The sequence below is a fragment of the Heptranchias perlo genome, chromosome 3, assembly GCF_035084215.1.
Source record: "Heptranchias perlo isolate sHepPer1 chromosome 3, sHepPer1.hap1, whole genome shotgun sequence".
Classification (NCBI taxonomy): Eukaryota; Metazoa; Chordata; class Chondrichthyes; order Hexanchiformes; family Hexanchidae; genus Heptranchias; species Heptranchias perlo.
Genome location: NC_090327.1, coordinates 38,387,997 through 38,409,003, shown reverse-complemented (window position 1 = coordinate 38,409,003; position 21,007 = coordinate 38,387,997). Strand labels below are relative to the sequence as shown.

At 46.4% G+C, this 21,007-nt stretch overlaps 1 protein-coding gene across 9 annotated transcripts in view; it reads right to left on the bottom strand.

The window, feature by feature from the left end:
• The window catches only part of LOC137312378 (microtubule-associated protein 4-like), a 365,287-nt gene that overhangs the window by 257,637 nt on the left and 86,643 nt on the right, over positions 1-21,007 (bottom strand). For all 9 annotated transcript variants that reach the window (XM_067978952.1, XM_067978971.1, XM_067978985.1 and 6 more), the window contains exons 2-3: positions 16,608-16,887; positions 11,654-11,728 (exon numbers count right to left, since the gene is read on the bottom strand). In XM_067978952.1, the coding sequence (XP_067835053.1) occupies positions 11,654-11,728; positions 16,608-16,869 (337 nt within the window). In that variant the 5' untranslated portion in view covers positions 16,870-16,887. The remainder of the gene's footprint in view (positions 1-11,653; positions 11,729-16,607; positions 16,888-21,007) is intronic.

Sequence of the window (21,007 nt, the reverse complement as noted above, 5' to 3'; positions counted from 1 at the left end):
AAGTGCTAGTGGGCTAAGTTTGGCACATGGCCCCATTACTTAATGAACAGAAATTATTAACAGCTACCAGCAAGTGTTACTAGAGGCTGCATTGCTGTCCAGACTCCACCTACTGCCCACAGCACATTCTGAAGGATTACAGTTCAAATGTTAATTTGTGCAAATCGAAGAGTTTTATGACGCCACAGCCTCCCCATCACATAAATTTCTTGAAGGCACACAGTTTCACTGGGAGCACGGCAACTCTCCAGTAACCTGCCCCCCCCCCTCCCACCCCCCCCGTCAAATGGTTGAACAGGGAAGAGGGGGAAGGAGAAAAACAAGCAAGGCTCAATCATGACTCATCCAACATCCAAATCATCGAGATTGGTGGATAGGTTTGAGAAACCAGACAAATTTTTCTCATTCTTCCTCCCTAGTTCAAGCCAATCCCAACAGAGCCCCCTGGTTGTCCACATTCACCTGAGGAAGGAGGAAGCCTCCGAAAGCTTGTGAATTTCAAATAAAATTGCTGGACTATAACTTGGTGTTGTAAAATTGTTTACAATTGTCAATCCCAGTCCATCACCGGCATCTCCACATCATGGCTACCATCGACACCACAAACTGCCGGCTCACAGTGGAAAGGATATCCAAGAAGATCGCGCATATAGACACAGACATCAAGTTTTTACAGAGCTGCAAGAAAGCAGACAAGATCCCGAAAGGACTACAGATCACGAACCCACTCAAGTCCACATACAACTCGGATTACGCTGAGAGACTCTGCCGTCGTACCTCTCATACACTCCACAACCATCTCGTACACCAGCTCTACAGCAGACGCCGCAACCTCGAAACCAAGATAGAGTCCATACTCTCAACCTGTACTCAGGACACAGCAGACCAGCTACGAGATACCGCCAAACAGACGAGGCAACGGAACTACGCTACCTACATGAAAACCAAGAGCAGGAAGCTTGAGAAACTCGGCATCACCACCAGCATCGACCAAGCTTCCCCTGGTACCACGGTTGCAAAAACAGGGAAGTCTATCGTCAATTTGTCCGACCACACCCTTCAACCAGACGAAATCGAAGTTCTCAGCCGAGGGCTCAATTTCTGCCCCACTACCAAAATGGACCCCACTAGTCTTGCGGCGGACACAGAGGAATTCATCAGGAGAATGAGGCTCCGGGAATACTTCAACAAACCCCAAGATTTCAGCAGTGAACCCAATGAGACAATCAACGACCCGGAACAGCAGACAGAGGGATCCGCGGTACAGCAACCGAAGAGGAAAGAGTCAAACTGGACTCCTCCGGAGGGTCGCTGCCCTCAGCTTGACATGTATGCTCAAGCTGTCAGGAAATGAGTCAATGCCAGATTCATCAGCCGCACTCAGAAGACAGTCCAGAATGTCACCCGAGCACAACGCAACGCCATCAATGCTCTCAAGACCAACCACAACATAGTCATCAAACCAGCGGACAAAGGAGGGGCCATCGTCATACAGAACGGACTATTGCAAAGAAGCATACCGACAACTGGACAACCAGGAACACTACAGACAGTTACCCGCAGATCCGACCAAAGAACACACCCACCAGCTCAACAAACTGATCAAGACCTTCGATCCAGACCTTCAAAGCATCCTACGCACTCTCATCCCACGTACTCCCCGCGTGGGAGACTTTGGGAGACTTCTACTGCCTCCCAAAGATACACAAAGCCAACACACCCGGACGTCCTATCATATCAGGCAATGGAACCCTGTGTGAGAACCTCTCTGGATACATCGAGGGCATCCTGAAACCCATCGTACAGGGAACTCCCAGCTTCTGTCGCGACACTACAGACTTCCTACAAAAACTCAGTACCCACGGACCAGTTGAACCAGGAACACTTCTCACCACGATGGACGTTTCGGCACTCTACACCAGTATCCCCCACGATGACAGCATCAATACTCAACACCAAGAACAGCCAATCTCCAGTCGCCATCCTACAACTCATCCGCTTCATCCTGGATCACAATGTCTTCACCTTCGATAACCAGTTCTTTACCCAAACACATGGAACAGCCACGGGGACCAAATTTGCACCCCAATACGCCAACATTTTCATGCACAAGTTCGAGCACGACTTCTTCACTGCACAGGACCTCCAACCAACACTATACACCAGATACATAGACGACATTTTCTTCCTATGGACCCACGGCGAGGAATCACTAAAGAGACTACACGATATCAACAAGTTCCATCCCACCATCAAGCTCACCATGGACTACTCCTCAGAATCAGTTTCTTTCTTGGACACACGAATCTCCATCAAAGACGGGCACCTCAGCACCTCACTCTACCGCAAGCCCACAGACAACCTCACGATGCTCCACTTCTCCAGCTTCCACCCTAACCATGTCAAAGAGGCCATCCCCTATGGACAGGCCCTGCGAATACACAGGGTCTGCTCAGACGAGGAGGAACGCGATGGACACCTACAGACGCTGAAAGACGCCCTAGTAAGAACGGGATATGATGCTCGACTCATCGATCGACAGTTCCGACGGGCCACAGCGAAAAATCGCATAGACTTCCTCAGGCAACCAACACGGGACGCACTAACAGAGTACCCTTTGTCATCCAGTACTTCCCCGGAGCGGAGAAACTACGCCATGTTCTCCGCAGCCTTCAACATGTCATCAATGACGACGAACACCTCGCTATGGCCATCCCCACACCTCCACTACTCGCCTTTAAACAGCCACCCAACCTCAAACAGACCATCGTTCGCAGCAAATTACCTAGCTTTCAGGAGAACAGCGACCACGACACCACACAACCCTGCCACGGCAACCTCTGCAAGACATGCCAGATCATCGACACAGATACCACCATCACACGAGAGGACACCACCCACCAGGTACATGGTTCATACTCCTGTGACTCGGCCAATGTTGTCTACCTCATACGTTGCAGGAAAGGATGCCCCAGAGCATGGTACATTGGCGAGACCATGCAGACACTGCGACAACGGATGAACGGACACCGCACAACAATCGCCAAACAGGAGGGTTCTCTCCCAGTCGGGGAACACTTCAGCAGTCAGGGACATTTAGCCACCGACCTTCGGGTAAGCATACTCCAAGGCGGCCTTCGAGACACACGACAACGCAAAATCGTCGAGCAGAAATTGATAGCCAAGTTCCGCACCCATGAGGATGGCCTCAACCGGGATCTTGGGTTCATGTCATGCTACACGTTACCCCACCAGCGAACAAATGTTATCTGTTTTTAATACAACGGGTCATTTGCTGTCTTTTCGATGTTTCTGCCTATCTCTCTTTTTTTTTTGGTGGTTTGTATATTCGGGGGATCTGTAGGTAACACCTGTCTGTCTGCACACTGATTGCTTGGTGATTACAGACAGTGTTTTCAACTGCCTGTTGCCAAGGCATTGTTCTGTGATTTATAAATGCGATAGGTTCGAGGATTTCATTTCCACATTCACCTGAGGAAGGAGGAAGCCTCCGAAAGCTTGTGAATTTCAAATAAAATTGCTGGACTATAACTTGGTGTTGTAAAATTGTTTACAATTGTCAACCCCAGTCCATCACCGGCATCTCCACATCATGGTTGTCTAGAAGTATACAGGGCAAGATAAAGCAGAAAAAGAAAGCTTATGACTGTCACAGAAAACTAAATACTGCAGAAAGCCTAGAGGAGTATAGAAAGTACAGGGATGGTGTAAAAAAAGGAAATAAGGAAAGCAAAGAGAGGGCATGAAAATATATTAGCTAGTAAGATTAAAGAAAACCCAAAGATGTTTTATCAGTACATTAAGAACAAGAGGATAGCTAAGGAAAAGGTGGGACCTATCAGGGATGATAAGGGTAACTTGTGTGTAGAAGCAGAGGATGTGGGTAGGGTTTGAAATGAATATTTTGTCTCCGTATTCACAAAGGAAAGAGATGATCCAGATGTAGTAGTTAAACAGGAGAGATGTGAAATATTGGATAAGGTAAACATAACGAGAGAGGAAGCACTAGAGGGACTGGGAATCTTGAAAGTTGATAAGTCACCAGAGCCGGATGGATTGTTTCCTGGGCTATTGAAGGAAGCCAGGGAGGAAATAGTAGATGCTGAGAATCATTTTCCAATCCTCACTAGATACAGGGGAGGTATCGGAGGACTGGAAGACTGCAAAAGTAGTACCATTGTTTAAAAAGGGTATGAGGGAAAGGCCGAACAATTATAGGCCGGTCAGTCTTACCTCGGTGGTGGGTAAACTATTAGAATCAATATTGAGAGATAGGATAAACTGTCACTTGGAAAGACATGGTTTAAATCAGGGATAGTCAGCATGGATTTGTTCAGGGAAGGTCATGCCTTACAAATCTGATTGAATTCTTTGAGGAAGTGACAAGGAGGATTGATGAGGGTAGTGCAGTGGATGTTGTCTACATGGATTTTAGTAAGGGGCCGTTTTGATCTGCATGACTCAGTGCTACACCAGGTAGGTGTATTTCCCCACCAGGTCATAAAGAGACTAACAGAACTAGAAAGTAGGACTTCTTAAAAAAAATATATAAAAAAGGAATTTTCAAACTGTAATCAGTCAAAAAAAATGCATTCTTAGAACAGTCTGTTCAGTAAATCTAAACTTGTGTCACAGATCACACGTTTAAATATGAATGACAGAGCTCCAAATTAATATCTCGCCCTCCCCCGCTCCTCCTGCCAAATGCTTTAAGGTTTGATGCAGTGGAGTTCACTTACTAATCATCTGCCTTTACTACTATTATCCACAACAGAGTATAAAATGAGAAAAATATTTCATTAATTCCTCCCCCCTGGTGTGCAGAGACGAGAGTTCCAGCCTCTGAATACTGGGTTTATATCCAGCGGGGTAGTCACTCGATGTAATGGGACCTCCCATTGTATTTAAACCACAGGTGCAGGAAATGTCGTCAGCTGGAGGAGCTCAAACTCCGGGTTTCGGAGCTTCAGCAGCTGGCGTCACTGCAATGCATCTGCGAGGCTGAGAGATACGTGGATAGCACGTTTCAGGAGGTGGTCATCCCACAGCTTAAGAGAGTGCAGGCAGAGAGGGACTGGGTGACCGCCAGACAGATGAGGAGAACCAGGCAGGTAGTGCAGGAGTTCCAAGGGCATCTCACTCTCTAACCAGTATTCAGTTCTGAATACTGGTGAGGGAGAGGGTTCCACTGCGGAGTGCCAAGTCCACACATCATGGGTGGCTCAGCTGTACCGGGGGGGGGGGGGCAAAGAGAGGGAGGACTTTTTGAAGTGCGTTTAGGATAACTTTCTTAAGCAGTAAGTTTCTGGCCCAACGAGGAAGGAGGCATTGCTGGACTTGGTTCTAGGGAATGAGGCGGGCCAAGTGGAGCAAGTGTCAGTGGGGGAGCATTTAGGGAGCCGTGATCATAGTATCGTAAGGTTTAGAATAGCTATGGAAAAGGACACGGACCACTTTAAAGTAAAAATACTTAATTGGAGGAGAGCCAATTTCAGTGGGAGGAGAACAGATCTGGCCCAGATAAATTAGAATCAAAGATTGGAAGGCAAAACAGTAATTGAACAGTGGGCGGCCTTTAAAGAGATGATTCGGGTTGAATCTAGGTACATTCCCACGAGGGAGAAAGGTAGAGCAACTAAAGCCAGAGCTCCCGGGATGACAGAAAAGATAGAGAGTAAGATGAAGTGGAAAAATGGGGCGTACTACAGATGTCAGGATAATAACACAAGTGAGAACCAGGCAGAATATAGAAAGTTCAGAGAGGAAGTGAAAAAGGAAATAAGAGGGGCAAAGAGCAAGCATGAGAATATACTGGCTGCCAATATAAAAGGGAACCCAAAAGTCTTCAACAGGCATATAAATAATAAACCGGTAGTAAGAGGAGGGGTGGGGCCGATCAGGGACCAAAAACTCATGGAGGCAGAGGTACTAAATGAGTATTTTGCATCTGTCTTTACCAAGGAAGAAGATGCTGCCAGAGTCTCAGTACAGAAAGATATAGTTGAGATACTGGATGGGCTAAAAATTGATTGAGTTACTAGAAAGGCTAGCTGTACTTAAAGTAGATAAGCTACCCGGTCTGGATGGGATTCATCCTAGGTTGTTGAGGGAAGTAAGGGTAGAAATTACAGAGGTACTGGCCATAATCTTCCAAACATCCTTAGATATGGGGGTGGTGCCAGAGGACTGGAGAATTGCAAATGTTACACCCTTGTTCAAAATAAGGTGCAAGGAAAAACCCAGCAATTATAGGCCAGTCAGTTTAAGCTCAGCGGTGGGGAAACTTTTAGAAATTATAATCCGGGGCAGACTTATCACTTGGACGAGTGTGGAAGGATTAGGGAAAGCCAGCACAGGTTTGTTAAAGGCAAATCGTGTTTAACCAACTTGATAGAGTTTATTGATGAGGTAACAGAGAGGGTAGATGAGGGCAATGCAGTTGATGTCGTATGAGATGGGATTGGGTCGACTCGGCCTGTATTCACTCGAGTTTAGAAGAACGAGAGGGGATCTCATTGAAACATAAAATTCTGACAGGGCTAGACAGACTGGATGCAGGGAGGATGTTTCCCCTGGCTAAGGGGTCAAGAATGAGGGGTCACAGTCTCAGGATACGGGGTAGGACTGAGATGAGGAGAAATTTCTTCACTCAGAGGGTGGTGAACCTGTGGAATTCTCTACCACAGAGGGCTGTAGAGGCCAAGTCACTGAATATATTTAAGAAGGAGCTTAGATAGATTTCTAGACACAAAAGGCATCAAGGGGTATCGGGAGAGAGCAGGAATATGGTATTGGAGATAGAGGATCAGCCATGATCATATTGAATGGCGGAGCAGGCTTGAAGAGCCGAATGGCCTACTCCTGCTCCTATTTTCTATATTTCTATGATGTGGCATATATGGACTTTCAAAAAGCTTTTGATAAAGTACCGCTTGGTAGGCTTGTCATCAAGATTGCAGCCCATGGAATAAAGGGGGCAGTAGCAACATGGATACAGAATTGGCTAAGGGACAGGAAACAGAGTAGTGATGAATGGTTGTTTTTCAGATTGGAGGGAGGTGTACAATGGTGTTCCCCAGGGGTCAGTGCTGGGACCACTGCCTTTCTTGATATATATTAATCACTTGGACTTGGGTGTACAGGGCACAATTTCAAAATTTGCAGATGACACAAAATTTGGAAGGGTAGTGAACAGTGAGGAGGATAGTGATAGAATTCAAGAGGATATAGACAGGCTGGTGACATGGGCGGACATGTGGCAGATGAAATTTAACGTAGAAAAATACGAAGCGATACATTTCGGTAGGAAGAACGAGGAGAGGCAATATAAACTGGAGGGCACAATTCTAAAAGGGGTACAGGAACAGAGAGATCTGGGGTATATGTGCACAACTCATAGAAGGTGGCAGGGCAGGTTGAGAAAGCAGTTAAAAAAGCATTCGGGATCCTGGGTTTTATAAATAGAGGTATAGAGTACAAAAGTAAGGAAGTCACGATGAACCTTTATAAAACACTGGTGCGGCCACAACTGGAGTATTGTGTCCAGTTCTGGGCACCGCACTTTAGGAAAGATGTGAAGGCCTTAGAGAGAGTGCAGAAGAGATTTACTAGAATGATTCCAGGGATGAGGGACTTCAGTTACGTGGACAGACTGGAGAGGCTGTAGTTGTTCTCCTTGGAACAGGGAAGGTTGCGAGGAGATTTGATAGAGGTATTCAAAATCATGAAGGGTCTAGACAGAGTAGATGGAGAGAAACTGTTCCCATTGGTGGAAGGGTCAAGAACCAGAGGGCATAGATTTAAGGTGATTGGCAAAAGAACCAAAGGTGACATGAGGAAAAACTTCTTTCCACAGCAGTTAGGATCTGGAATGCACTGCCTGAGGGGATGGCGGAGGCAGATTCAATCATAGCCTTCAAAAGGGAAGTGGATAAGTGAAAAATTTGCAGGGCTACGGAGATAGGGCGGGGTAGTGGGACTACCTGGATTGCTCTTGCATAGAGCCGGCATGGACTCGATGGGCCGAACGGCCTCCTTCCACGCTGTAACCTTTCTATGATTCTATAAATGGTCCTCCTGGTAGGGATGAGTCAGGATAACTACCTGTCCACATAAAGAGAGTCTTTGCTACGAAAACTATCTGCTGGATGTAAAGCAGTGTAAGAAAGGGGCTGTCTCAAGTGCCGTTAGCCACAGAAGAGATAGAAGAAAAGAACGCTGGCAAGTTGGCATTTATTGCCCATTCCTAGCTGGTGGATCTTGGCCTTCAAGCAATTGTTTTTGTAACTAAGTGGCCTGCTAGATTACTTCAGAGGACATTGTGCATCAATCACAGTGAGAGACTGGAGTCACATACAGCTGTTCCAGTACAGCTACAACACTGGCATCTACCCGACAATGTGGAAAATTGCCCAGGTATGTCCTGTCCACAAAAAGCAGGACAAATCCAATCCGGCCAAAAACCACCCCATCAGTCTACTCTCAATCAAAGTGATGGAAGGTGTCGTCGACGGTGCTATCAAGCAGCATTTACTCACCAATACTCAGTTTGGGTTCCGCCAGGACCACTCGGCTCCAAACCTCATTACAGCCGTAGTCCAAACATGGACAAAAGAGCTGAATTCCAGAGGTGTGGTGAGAGTGACTGCCCTTGACATCAAGGCAGCATTTGACAGAGTGTGGCACCAAGGAGCCCTAGTAAATTTGAAGTCTTTGGGAATCAGGGGGAAATCTCTCCAGTGGCTGGAGTCATACCTAGCACAAAGGAAGATGGTAGTGGTTGTTGGAAGCCAATCGCCTCAGCCTCTGGACATTGCTGCAGGAGCTCCTCAGGGCAGTGTCCTAGGCCCAACCATCTTCAGCTGCTTCATCAGTGACCTTCCCTCCACCATAAGGTCAGAAGTGGGGATGTTTGCTGATGATTGCACAGCGTTCAGCTTCATTCGCAACTCCTCAGATAACGAAGCAATCCGTGCCCGCATGCAGCAAGACCTGGACAGCATCCAGGTTTTGGCTGATAAGTGGCAAGTAACATTCACGCCACACAAGTGCCAGGCAATGACCATCTCCAACAAGAAAGAGAGGCTAACCACCCCCCGCCCTTGACATTCAAAGGCTTTACCATTGGTGAATCCCCCGCCATCAACACCCTGGAGGTCATCATTGACCAGAAACTTAATGGTACCGGCCACATAAATACTGTGGCTACAAGGACAGGTCAGAGGCTGGGTATTCTGTGACAAGTGACTCACCTCCTGAATCCCCAAAGCCTTTCCACCATCTACAAGGCACAAGTCAGGAGTGTGATGAAATACTGTCCACTTGCCTGGATGAGTGCAGCTCCAACAACACTCGAAGCTCGACACCATCCAGGACAAAGCAGCCCGCTTGATTGGCACGCCATCCACCACCCTAAACATTCACTCCCTTCACCACCGGCGCACCTTGGCTGCAGTGTGTACCATCTACACAATGCACTGCAGCAACTCGCCATGGCTTCTTCGACAGCACCTCCCAAACCTGCGACCTCTACCACCTAGAAGGACAAGGGCAGCAGGCACATGGGAACACCACCACCTGCACATTCCCCTCCAAGTCACACACCATCCCGACTTGGAAATATATCATCGCTCCTTCATCGTCACGGAGTCAAAATGTTGGAACTCCCTACCTAACAGCATTGTGGGAGAACCTTCACCACACAGACTGCAGCGGTTGAAGGCGACGGCTCACCACCACCTTCTCAAGGGCAATTAGCGAAGGGAAATAAATGCTGGCCTTGCCAGCGATGCTCATGTCCAGTGAGTGAATTAAAAAAAACAACCAGGTAGGGGTGGTGAGTTCCCTTCCTCGACGGACGTTAGTAAACCTGTTGGTTCTTTAAGGCAATCAGGCAGCTTTCACTGTCATTTTCAGGTTCACTACAAAGCAAAGCTTACCATTTTGTCCTTGTACAAGACTTTGGTTAGGCCTCAATTAGAATATGGTGTCCAATTTTGGTCCCCTATGGTGGAGGATATTGAGGCATTGGAAAGAGTGCAAAGGAAGGGCACAAGATGAATTCCCAGTTTAAAACATCTTTGTTACCCAGATAGGCTCAAAGGGCTGAATCTGTATACTTTAGAAAAGCGAAGACTCGAAAGATTTGATCTGGGTTTATAAAATAATGAAGGGACTAGATTGTGGTTATGTGGACCAATTATTTCAACTGCATAGGTTAGGGATGGCCGTGGTCATACCTACAAGTTGTGCAAGGGCAGAACTAGGTCAGATGTTAGAAGATTATTCTTTTCCCAGAGAATAGCGGATCTGTGGAACAGGTTGCTGCTCTTGTGGTTAACGTTAATTTGCTGTATTCCTTCAAGAGAGCGGGACTTATTTCTGGCTGGGGCAGAGACCACCCCATACAAAATCTAGGTACCCTGTAATATAATCAGGGTCAATGTCATCTCCTGGACTAGTTTCAATCACCTAAAAGGGTTCAGACATGGATTTTCCAGATTCTTTTCCCCCTAATTGGCCTGGATTTTTAATTTGGTTTTTTGCCTCTCCCAGGAGATTACGTGGCTCCAAGGTGGGGAGTATCTGTATCGTGATGCACAAGGCATCACGACTATATAAGACAGGCTAGATGGACCAATTGGTCTTTTCCTGTCCATCATTTTTATGGGGTAGTCCTTAAATTACCAGAGATGATGGAACATCAACACTCAAACTCTGTATTGCTAGTACCATAACTACTATACTGCCATACTAATCTCCTTCCCACTCCCAACAGAATGTAGTGATCATTATGAAACTACCAGGGAAGCTTTGTGATCTACGAGTCTCAAGTTCCTCATTTTATAAAAAGCAGAATTTGAAAAGAAACTGCATGGGGAAATGTTTGTATTGCAAATTTTAAACATGTACATCAGTCAGCTTTGGAAGGTTTTAATTTGGTCTGCAGTCATTCTCTTGATTCACTTGTAAAGAACATGCTTGAAAATGTCCAATGGTTCAGCTGATTTAAGCAGTGTAACAGATTAGGAAGGTGCCAGGTTTGATCACCAATCTATGCAGAATTGGCTGAACTCACCAATACAACAGTAGGGGCACTGCAAATAGCCTCAAAGCCCTTGGGTTAGAAAGGAGAAAATTGGTGAGGGCTCCTGAATCTAACCATTATCCAGAGACCTTAGCTGGAAGTGCACATGGAGACACAGGTGAGAACAGGATCACACTCTGCTGTGATGGCCATAAGATGAAAGAGTCTTCACTATTTTGGACTCTAAGGGAATCAAGAGATATGGGGACCGGGCATGAAAGTAGAGTTGAGGTCGAAGATCAGCCACGATCTGATTGAATGGCGGAGCAGGCTCGAAGGGTCGTTTGGCCTACTCCTGCTCCTATTTCTTACATTCTTATGTCTTGCCATTCATTGCCTAGGTTCACATATTAAGACTGGCCAACTGGGAAAGGGTGAGGGCACCTGCTGAATCTTAGCCCAATGAGAATTAACACCTTCAGGAGAAAATTGGTAGAAAAAGGAATTCATTTTTAAAAAAACACTCCTTACCTCGACAGAGGAGATCACACATCCAAAACAAAACAAGCACAGCTTCTATCAAAGAAGCTCCTGTTTCCACCTTACCTGTGCTATCAGCTTGTCCTACGCCATGCTCCCCATTGGGCAGCTTGCCTGGTCCCTGCTTGCTTGCTCCAGAACCTGCAGAAGTTCATAAACAGTAGACAGTCAGACACTGCAAAACATGAAGGGCACAATTCACAATACTCTAAGCTCCAGGGCTCAAGATAATCATACTAACATCTGCCTGTCTAGGATAGAGAAAGAAAGACAACACACAGACTATTACTGTTTCTGGAAAGTGCTAAACATTCAAGGTCAGATTACGCTACAGAGCGTCTAAGAGCAACGCACAGCTCCTCCAATGATTCCGTGGCCAATGTCTTTGAAGTTGTGGGTCGGATCAGTATGTCACAACTAGCAAGTATTACCAATCAGCAAAGTGATGGAAGGTGTCATTAACAGTGCTATCAAGCGGCACTTGCTCACCGATGCTCAGTTTGGGTTCTGCCAAGATCACTCGGCTCCAGACCTCATTACAGCCTTGGTCCAAAGATGGGAAAAAAAAGAGCTGATTTCCAGAGGTGAGAGTGACTGCGCTCGACATCAAGGCAGCATTTGATCGAGTGTGGCATCAAGGAGCTCTAGTGAAATTGAGGTCAATGGGAATCAGGGGGAAAACTCCAGTGGCTGGAGTCATAACTAGCACAAAGGAATATGGTAGTGGTTGTTGGAGGCCAATCATCTCAGCCCCTGGACTTCGCTGCAGGAGTTCCTCAGGGCAGTGTCCTAGGCCCAACCATCTTCAGCTGCTTCATCAGTGACCTTCCCTCCATCATATGATCAGAAATGGGGATGTTTGCTGATGATTGCACAGCGTTCAGTTCCATTCGTAACCCCTCAGATAATGAAGCAGTCCGTGCCCACATGCAGCAAGACCAAGACAGCATCCAGGCTTGGGCTTATAAGTGGCAAGTAACATTCACGCCAGACAAGTGCTAGTTAAAGACCATCTCCAACAAGTGTCCAACCACCTCTCCTTGACATTCAACGACATTACCATCGCTGAATCCTCCACCATAGACATCCTGGGGGTCACCATTGACCAGAAACTTAGTTGGACCAGCCACATAAACACTGTGGCTACAAGAGCAGGTCAGAGGCTGGGTATTCTGCGATGAGTGACTCACCTTCTGACTCCCCAAAGCCTTTCCACCATCTACAAGTCAGGAGTGTGATGGAATACTCTCCACTTGCCTGGATGAGTGCAGCTTCAACAACACTCAAGAAGCTCGACACCATCCAGGACAAAGCAGCCACTTGATTGGCACCCCATCCACTACCCTAAACATTCACTCCCTCCACCATCGGCGGATCGTGGCTGCTGCACTGCAGCAAATTGCCAAGGCTTCTTCGACAGTACTTCCCAAACCCACGATCTCTACCACCTAGAAGGATAAGGACTACAGGCGCACGGGAACACCACCACCTGCATGTTCCCCTCCAAGTCACACACATCCCAACTTGGAAATATATCGCCGTTCCTTCATAGTCACTGGGTCAAAATCCTGGAACTCCCTACCTAACAGCACTGTGGAAGTACCTTCACCACCTGGACTGCAGTGGTTCAAGAAGACAGCTCACTACCACCTTCTCAAGGGCAATTAGGGATGGGCAATAAATGCTGTCCTTGCCAGCGACACCCACAACCCATGAATGAATATAAGAGAAAAAAAAAAGTGGGCCCTGTATGGCTAACTCTGAGTCAGGAAGATTCATTATCACAGTCACTGATGTACAGTGGCTGAATACGTCAAATTCAGTTTCTTGTACCTGGGATTTTAGAATTTTTACAGGTTACCATTCTGTGACTGCCATTTTTCCCACAAAAGTACAAATCATCACCTTTTTCACGATTAAAAAAAACACATGCAACTTCTAAACTATTTTATGCTCTTTGGAGTCAATGGACCACGTCATTCCCACTACCTGTCTCTGCCCATCCGTTCTTCTCCCTTGCTGGATTTGTTTTATTTTTTCCATGCAAGAACATAAGAAATAGGAGCAGGAGTAGGCCATACGGCCCATCAAGCCTGCTCCGCCATTCAATCAGATCATGGCTGATCTTCGACTTCAACTCCACTTTCCTGCCCGATCCCCATAACCCTTGATTCCCTTAGAGTCCAAAAATCTATCGATCTCAGCCTTGAATACGCTCAACCGCTGAGCATCCACCAGCCCTCTGGGGTAGAGAATTCCAAAAATTCACCACCTTGCACGTGCATGTGCATATGCCCTACATTTGTTTTTCCTTCTCTGGGAAGACTTCCTTGAGTAACTCCTGCAGTGAAATGCTACGGCGATGATGACTAGCCTCAAACAATCAAACCATTTTCCTTTATGTCAGGTAAGACTCCAGGCATTGGAGAGTTTTCCTTTTGACCACCATTGACCTCAGTTTTGCTAGGGCTACTTGGTGCCATATTTTGTTGAATGCTGCCTTGATATCAAGGTCAGCTGCTCTCCCTTCTCCTGCTAACAGCAATACTGCTCTCCCTCCCCTTGTCTGGGCCTATAACATGAAGGTCTCGAGTGGGGATTGGAGGAAAGCACCAATGTGAATAGGAGGCATACATCAGGCCACTGCAAGCTTCTTCCCCTTGCTGGTAGATTTTTCCCTTCCTGGATGAGCCACAATTTCCTCCAATTAAACACTGGGAAAAGCAAAGCCATTGTCTTCAGCTCCCGCTAATCAATTCCATCCCCCTTCCCTGATACACTCAGCTGATTCAGACTGTTCACCATAGCATCCTATTTGACTACCAGCTGAGCTTCCAACCCCATATCCTCTCCGTCACAAAGACTGCCTTCCGTGACATCACCCGTCTGTCTCGGCCATTCTGCTGCTGAAACCCTCATCCATGCCTTTGTCACCTCCAGACTGAACAATTCCAATGCTCTCCTGGTCAGACTCCCATCCTCCACCCTCCATAAAGTTCATCTCATCCAAACCTCTGCTACCCATAACCTAACCCACATCAAGTCCTGCTCAGTCATCACCCCAATGCTCACTGACATACATTGGCTCCCAGTCCAACAACAGCTGTAATTTAAAATTCTTCCATGCCCCTCCTTATCCCTATAACCTTCTCCAGCCCAATAACCGCCAAAAACTCTGCATTCCTCCAAATCTGGCCTCTTGTGCATCCCCCCACTCTCTTTGCCCCACCATAGGCGGTCGTGCCGTCAAGTTCTAGAGTTCTGGAATTCCCTTCCTAAACCCCTCTGCCTCACCTCTCTCTCCTCCAAAGACTCTCCTTAATCCGACCTCTTTGACCAAGCTATTGGTCACCCCTACAAGTATGTCCTTTGGCTTGGCGTTGATTTTTTTCTGAATACGCTTCTATGAAGTGCCTTAGGATGTTTTTCTATGTTAAAGGTGCTATATAAATGCAAGTTGTTGTTATTAATTGGAAACTGCTCAGCAGGCTGCTTAAAATCATGAAGCAGACTGGATTCAGTCAGGTTGGGGTCTTGACACACCTGCAGGGTATAGTGACATATAGATCAGCAAGTAAGGCAATTTCAGTTGTGGTACTACAGTTGGCTTCAGTGCTCCTGAGCTAGAGAGGGATTAAAAAAAAGTTGAGGCTCCTATTCATCATAATCTAGTGACCCCTGCCAAACAAAATGTACAGGTGAACACAGGATCAGGCTTGGGTGTGAGGTCAACCAATGCCCAGTTGAATTTACGGCTAATGCACATACATAATTTGTTGTGGATAACGATAAGGCTGCCGTAAGGTGACAGAAGGCCACGTTCTTGAATCACCGCAGTCCTTGTATTGATGGTGTGCCCACAATAGTGTTAGATAGGGAATGCCAGGATTTTGACCCAACGGCGATGAAGGAATGCTAATATATGTCAAAGTCAGGATGGTGAGAGAGTTGGAGGGCTGGTGTTCTCATGGTATTGCTGCTCTTGTCCTGCTCAGTAATAGTGGTCGTGAGGCTGAGAAGTGCTGTTATTGGCCACTAAGACAAGCTACTAGAGGGCACACCACAATCATGAAACCTTATCCCACCAAGGAATAAAGATGTTTAGGCGAGATTTGGCAGCGGGGCGTTGATAGAAAAGGAAGAAAATCACTGTGTGTCCTTTATTGAAGAATGCACAACCACGAATAAAAAGCCAGTTTTGGAGTAGGATTTATAGATGCCTGTGTTCTCCTAAGTAATTGGCAACAGCATAAAGAAGGGACAAGAGGAGAAAATATATGGAGGAGTTTAAGAAAAATATATATAGTGTAGGCAGCAATGGATTAGAGTTCTGTTCTTATACCAATTGTCATCTGCCTTCCATTCAATTCAGACTAATGAGAGCACCAGGCCATTTAGGGAGTTAAATCAGGAAGCACATTTTCACACAAAGGGTAGTGGAAATCTGGAATAGTCACTCTCTCTTTCTCTCTCTTTTCCCCCCCACCCCTCCCACAAATAGGCTGCGGATGCTGGGTCAATTAATATTTTCAAGACTGACATCGATAGATTTTTTTTGTTAGGTGAGGTTACCAAGGGTTATGAAATAAAGGCGGGTACATGGAGTTGAGGTACACATCAGCCATGATCTAAATGAATGGCCGAACAGGTTCAAGAGGCTGAATGGCCTACTCCTGTTCCTATGTTGATCTCCTTTAACAGCTGAAAAAACTCAAAATGAAACTAGTTTTAGCCGACTGAACCTAGTGCAGCCAAATGAGTTGTATATGGTTGGTAGAAGGAACAGACATGATATGGGCTGAATGGTCATTCCTCATGCCAAGCTCTGTCTCTTCAAATCCTCATGCAACCGTGCTGGACATATACTGAGGATTGGTTTAAGCACAGAGAGCCCAGTGCTACATGACACTCGACTGCTTACAAGCACCCAAGATTCAATAGATATGCCCTACTGTCATACCAGTCAGTGAGGCTTCCACTCACTGCCCTGACATAAAGCTCACATCATGCACATACTCACGTTCTGTCAATTGTCCTCCATCAGCATCTTGTTTAGCTTCGGTCTCTCCGTATAAATGCACCACCGCATTCCCTTTAGCTTCTGAAGGAGGTGATTTTGTCTCATCATCCAGCAGTGGAATATAACTTTCTTTCATCACACTTTCTCCAACAACATCATCGTATTTCTCTGCCTCCAGAGAAGCAATGAAATCCCTCTTAACTTCCGATTCAACACTGGGTGTACTTTCGTGTAATGCATCAATCAGATTGAAGTCAGCCATCCTAAGCACAGCTGTGTCCTGAAAGAAGCCAAAATGAAAAGTTTAACATTCTATGAATTGGTACATTATGGAAACTGGACGAACAAAAAAAGTGGTCACTGTGTAAACATTTGATGATGTATCTATCCACTTAGCAAGCCCACAATTTGGATGGCAATTACTAGACTTTTGACAAACCTAATGGGAGACACTACCACCTATTACGTTAAGTACTTTCTTTCGCCCTTTTATTTTCTTTCTTACTTGGTTTTCCTGATCATTCTCTTTCCCTACTACTGCTTAGCAGTCGGAAAGGAGGCAGAGTTTACCCGCCACACTCAGTGTAATTATTGATTGCGTGCACTTCTGATTGCAATTCCCTCCATTACAGTCCCTCTAGCCCATTGTTAAGAATGAGGAACCCAATTTGCATTAGATAGATCACTCCCAGAAGTGCCATGGGGCTTTTTAAAAAAAACATTAAAGACACTATACATAAATGTGATTCCAGTAGAAGAGACACGATTGTAACTTACTTTGTGGAATGCTAGTAGTCTGGGCGGAGGATGGGAGGAGGAGAGAAAAAGAACAGTGCTAACAGTAGGTTAGAAATAGAACCCTGCACCTCAGTTTGGATCAAAACCAGCAAGAAAGCAATTTGCTCGAGCTACATTGGTTCCAAACCCAACCACCATTTTTAATTTGGATGTACAGCACATCCCCTCCCTTCTCAGGACTGTGCCAGGCCAGCATCCATTCAGATTCAAGTAATTACTCAGCACTAGACTATGCATAAAATCTTTTGCCATCTGTTACATTCTCATTACATTTTGTCCTCTGCTGAAGGTGCCAAATGTTGCTTTGCTGCGGTTTCGCAGGCACCAGCCACCCTCATGTCCCTTACCCAAACAGACATGCTGAATATTAACACAGTAACATTTTGGGCACATTGGTTCATCTAGCCTAGCCTTATAATCCATCATCAGTTTCCCTACCGAGATTCCAGAACTAAAACCCTGTATCGCCTTTCCCAACAGAAATTCATCCAGTCCTTTATTTTTAAAAACTATAAAAACCTGCCATAATTTTCTGTTCCACCAACCCTACTGACAATATGTTCCACAATTTTGTTAATTTTAGGTGTCAGCCGTGGTTCAGTGGCAGCAATCTTGCCTCGGAGTCAGAAGGTTGTGGGTTCAAGTCCCACTCCAAAGACTTGAGCACATATTCTAGGCTGACAATCCAGTGCAGTACTGAGGGAATGCTGCACTGTCAGAGGTGCCATCTTTTAGAGGAGACGTTAAAGCTAGGCCATGTCTGCTCTCTCAGGTGGACGCAAAAGATCGTATGGCAGTATTCGAAACACGATTAGGGGAGTTCTCCAGTGTCCCGGCCAATATTTATCCCTCAACCAACACCTAAAACAGATGATCTGGTCATTTATTTCATTGCTGTTTGTGGGAGCTTGCTGGATGGAAATTGGCTGCCACGTTGCCTACATTATAACAGTGACTACACTTCAAATAGTACTTCATTGGCTGTAAAAGTGTTTTGGGACGTCCTGAAGTCGTGACAGACGCTATATTACTTAAACACACACACACACATCTTTCTTTCAATCACCCTCTAAGAAAAATTGACAATTCTTTTATTTTTTGTCACGCTTAATTTTAAAACAGCACCCCTTTTCTTCGAATCCTGTGCCTAACAGGCGACTCTCGAGTTTCAGGATTTTGACCCAGCGACAATGAAGGAACGGCGACGTCCGTCCAAGTCGGGATGGTGTATGACTTGGAGGTGATGGTGTTCACATGCACCTGCTGCCCTTGTCCTTGGTGTTTACAGAATGCAGGGGCATTCTGTAAACACCATGTATTGTTCTATATGTATAAATGCGTAGGCTTCGAGGAGCTCCTGAACATTTAACTGAGGAAGGAGGAAGCCTCCGAAAGCTTGTGAATTTAAAATAAAATTGCTGGACTATAACTTGGTGTTGTAAAATTGTTTACACTTGTCCTTCTAGGTGATGGAGGTTGTGGGTTTTGGAGGTGCTGCCAAAAAAGTCTTGCCGAGTTGCTGCTGTGCTTTTGTAGCTACACATTGCAGCCACAGGTATGCTGGTAGTGGACGGAGTACATGGTTAGGCTAATGGATGGGGTGCCGATCAAGTGGACTCCATACCTCTGATAATTAAAACTTCCATTAAGTGCCCCCTCATCCTCTTTTCCTGAGTGAAGTCCCAGAATAACCAACCTTTCTTCATAACTCAGTCCTCATAATTCATGTAAGGAGTCGCACAACACCAGCTTTATTTGAAATCACAAGCTTTCGGAGCTTTGCTCCTTCGTCAGGTGAAGTGAAGAGATGCATATAGGCGCAGCATATGTAGTCAGAGAACAATGCCTGGTGATTACAGATAATCTTTCTAACTGCCCTTTATCACACCTCGGCAGAGAGATAATCACAGCAATCGAAGGAGTGAATGGTGTTCAAACAGGTTAGTCAGGGAAACATTACCTCCAAGAATACTGAGGTGGGGTCACAAGGGGTCAAATGCAGCAGATGCTGGGGTTTGTATTAAAAACAGATACGTTTTTTTTGCTGGAAATCGCAGTAGGTCCAGCCGTATGTGTGTATGGAGAACAAGCCAACTACGACTTGAGTCTGGATGACGTCAGGTGGGGTTACATGTAGCGCGTCATATCCCGTTCTTACGAGAGCGTCTTTCAGCGTCTGTAGGTGTCCATCGCGTTCCTCCTCGTCTGAGCAGACCCTGTGTATTCGCAGGGCCTGCCCATAGGGGATGGCCTCTTTGACGTGGTTAGGGTGGAAGCTGGAGAAGTGGAGCATCGTGAGGTTGTCCGTGGGCTGACGGTAGAGTGAAGTGCTGAGGTGCCCGTCTTTGATGGAGATTCGTGTGTCCAAGAATGAAACCGATTCTGAGGAGTAGTCCATGGTGAGTTTGATGGTGGGATGCAACTTGTTGATGTTATCGTGTAGTCTCTTCAGTGATTCTTCGCCGTGGGTCCATAGGAAGAAAATGTCGTCTATGTATCTGGTGTATAGCGTTGGTTGGAGGTCATGTGCAGTGAAGAAGTCCTGCTCGAACTTGTGCATGAAAATGTTGGCGTATTGGGGTGCGAATTTGGTCCCCATGGCTGTTCCGTGTGTTTGGGTAAAGAACTGGTTGTCGAAGGTGAAGACATTGTGATCCAGGATGAAGCGGATGAGTTGTAGGATGGCGACTGGAGATTGGCTGTTGTTGGTGTTGAGTACTGAGGCTGTCGCAGCGATTCCGTCATCGTGGGGGATACTGGTGTAGAGTGCCGAGACATCCATTGTGGTGAGGAGTGTTCCTGGTTTAACTGGTCCGTGGGTGCTGAGTTTTTGTAGGAAGTCTGTAGTGTCGCGACAGAAGCTTGGGGGTTCCCTGTACGATGGGTTTCAGGATGCCCTTGACGTATCCAGAGGTTCTCACACAGGGTTCCGTTGCCTGATACGATAGGACGTCCGGGTGTGTTGGCTTTGTGTATCTTTGGGAGGCAGTAGAAGTCTCCCACGCGGGGAGTACTTGGGATGAGTGCGTGTAGGATGTTTTGAAGGTCTGGATCGAAGGTCTTGGTCAGTTTGTTGAGCTGGCGGGTGTGTTCTTTTGTCGGATCTGCGGGTAACTGTCTGTAGTGTTCCTGGTTGTCTAGTTGTCGGTATGCTTCTTTGCAATAGTCCGTTCTGTTCTGTATGACGATGGCTCCTCCTTTGTGCGCTAGTTTGATGACGATGTTGCGGTTGGTCTTGAGCGTCGATGGCGTTGCGCTCGGGTGACATTCTGGACTGTCTTGAGAGTGCGGCTGATGAATCTGGCGTTGACGCATCTCCTGACAGCTTAAGCATACACGTCAAGCTTAGGGCAGCGACCCTCCGGGGGGGTCCAATTTGACTCTCTCTTCTTCGGTTGCTATACCGCGGATCCCTCTGTCTGCTGTTCCGGATCGTTGATTGTCTCATTGGGTTCGCTGCTGACATCTTGGGATTTGTGGAAGAATTCCCGGAGCCTCGTTCTCCTGATGAATTCCTCTGTGTCCGCCGCGAGACCGATGGGGTCCATTTTGGTGGTGGGGCAGAAATTGAGTCCTCGGCTGAGAACTTCAATTTCGTCTGG